At 47.0% G+C, this 2,773-nt stretch overlaps 1 gene segment (V, D, J or C); it reads right to left on the bottom strand.

Moving 5' to 3' along the window:
• Positions 1 to 235: 235 nt before the first annotated feature.
• LOC111140542 lies at positions 236 to 819 on the bottom strand. The segment is given in 2 exon segments: positions 236 to 552; positions 755 to 819. Coding segments are annotated over 2 exon segments (366 nt in total).
• Between the last annotated feature and the right edge of the window lie 1,954 nt (positions 820 to 2,773).

A 2,773-nucleotide genomic window follows, 5' to 3' on the forward strand; every position in this document is an offset into this window, starting at 1 on the left:
TCTCTCTCTCTGGCAAATTAATAAATAAAATCTTTTTTTAAAAAGGGCTGGGGGATGCAGGAAAAGTCCAACTCCTTCTTTTTCTGCTGGGCCTTACATGGCCTGCAAGGAGTAAGTCAGGAGAAGTGACTTCTCAGGCAGTTAGGGGAACACACATGTTCCGGGCTTAGCGAAGAGGAAGCAGCTGCTGCAGCAAAGCCTCCCTGACCCGTTGCCCAGGGGAGCAGGTTTGTGTTCAAGGCTGAAGCACTGTGGGTGGATAGCTACCATACTGCTGACAGTAATAGTGCCCCACATCTTCGGCCTGGAGGTTGCTGATGCTGAGGGTGAAGTCTGTCCCAGACCCACTGCCGCTGAACCGGTCTGGGATGCCCATGGCCCTGTTCGATGCACCATAGATGAGGAGCCTGGGAGACTGCCCAGGTTTCTGCTGGTACCAGGCTATGTCGTTGCTAACACTCTGACTGGCTCTGCAGTTCATGGTGACCCGCTGACCTGGAGACACAGCCAGGGAGCCTGGAGACTGAGTCATCGTGATGTCCCCATGGGCACCTGCAATCAGAAAAACGGTGATACAGACACACTTTATCCCAGTCACGCTGAAATATGTCATTGTAAAGGGCTTCCTAATGGTACCACATGGCAGTACATCATTGGGTCTATTTTGGAAATATCAGTGTTTCTCAGTATATATCGTAAAAAGTTGTTTATATTACACACTCCAGAAGGACAATGGCACTTTTCAGCTTCTCACCTGAGACCCACAGCAACATGGATAGGAGCACCTGCCTCTGTGTCGCCATCTTGCTGCCCCTGCCTGCCCGACGCAGCTCAGCTCATGTAGCAAAGGCCCCTTTTATACAGCCTGAGACTCTGGTCAGGACCTGGAGGGGGTTATGCAAAGCAGTCAGGGGGAATAGAAGCAAATTTCATAAGCAGTGGGTTGTGAAAGTACCCAGTGGAAATGTAAGGAGCCAAAAATAACTCCAAAAGAGAGTTGTATGGCAGGAACACACAAAAGTCAACTTAGAAGCTCTGAGAACAACTTAGAAGTTCTAAAATGACAAACTGCTGCAAGATCGAATGAAGAGCTTCCATTTTCAATTTAACAATGTCTTTAAATGGGTCCAGTTACCAGAAATGATGATCTTGGCTCTTCATATCAATAACCCTGGTAAAATAACAAAATATGCCAAGAAACAAATAATGAGAGGCATGGAGGGGCAAAAGAATTGGAAGGCACAAAAAGAAAGTGGAGAACTTTGGTCCCAACTTTTTATAAAACCTCTGACTGGATGTCATTGAGCTCTGAAGCAATTTCCTCCTGCAGATGGGTAAGGATGTGGTAAACACTTGACCACAGGTCTTGGAATTGTACAAGGACCATAGAGATGGAAGAGATGGAAGACAGGCCAAGAATTTCCTCACTTGGGGAGACATGTGGGATGCTCATTGGACCTAGGTGAACTCTGAATCCTGAATTTTAGTTTTTCTATCTTTTCTGCTCAATATTTCTGTTTTGTGTTGAATTAACCAATGAATGAAATCTAGGTGCCTTCAAGAAAATTCTGTTCCCTCCAGTGGTTTGAGAAATCAGGGCAGGATTGCCTGGGTATGATATAAACTCCCTGCAACTGTTCCTCATCCTGCTGTTCCTTCTTCAGCAGAGAGAAGGGAGCAGGGGTGGGATTCCCTTAAGATGCCGAGCAGGCAGTCCAGTGAGGAGGGCAGAGGTTGTGGAAGCTTCGGGCACACTGCAGGTCCAACAACAACACTTCCACCATCTTTCCTCTGAGTAGGGCAGATGCAAGAGGCTTCCTCTGTCAGGTGGCACCCTGGTAGTTCCATGGGTCCCCATGGCTGCTGCACCACTTCTTGACATGAGCCATTTCCTGAGACCCATACAGATGCTGTATCAAGCAGACCCTACCTGGGGATCCACACTTCACCCTCACAAAGAGTCAATTCTCCTATCACTCAACCCCTCAATTTGCCCCTGATGGTGGTTAATTTTCTGTGTCAACTTAAGTTGGCTAGGGTGTTCAGTGGAGTGGTCCATGCCTGTTTAGATGTTGCTGCCAAGGTATTTCTTAGTGTGGAACTTCTACATCAGTAGCCCTTATAACAACACAGAGTCCCCTCCCATGCTACAAAAAAGATTCACCACAGCCCTGTTTAAGCTTCAAAAAGGAAAGAAAGGTTTGTTATTATGATAGGAAAACTAATAAAAACAGAAGAGGAAAGGAATCTATACATACAGGAAGGGAATAGTAGGCAAGAAATGAGAATAAGGCCACTTTACCTCCTATCAGGTACTTACAGCACCCCGCCTCACCAGCAGGGAAAGCCCCATGGAGACAGCCAGACCAGAGTCCTAAGAGGCAAGGGTGGAGCGCCCTCCCCTCAGCGGACATCTCCATTGGACCATCCCCACAAGGGCCATATTTATAGGACAAATAATAGGGTTTGAAATTAAACATTTGTTCAAGTGCGTGCAGTTTAGAGCAAGCTGCACGTCCACATTGTCATGTTTCTGTATTTTCAAGGAGTACGAGCTATGTGCATCTGCCTCCCCTCCTGGATCCCATTCTAGGGGGCCAGCCCTGCCTGGAGCAGGAGGGGATGGGAGTTAAGGCTGTAGCTCTTGGCATCCAGAACAGAAGGGCCAGACCTGGAAGCCAATATTCTTGATGAACACAGATGCAAAAAACCTCCACAAAATATTGTCAAACCAAATTCAACAATACATTAAAAGGATCATACACCACAATCA

The sequence above is a fragment of the Enhydra lutris genome, unplaced genomic scaffold, assembly GCF_002288905.1.
Source record: "Enhydra lutris kenyoni isolate GAN:26980312 unplaced genomic scaffold, ASM228890v2 scaffoldscaffold2941, whole genome shotgun sequence".
Lineage (NCBI taxonomy): Eukaryota > Metazoa > Chordata > Mammalia > Carnivora > Mustelidae > Enhydra > Enhydra lutris.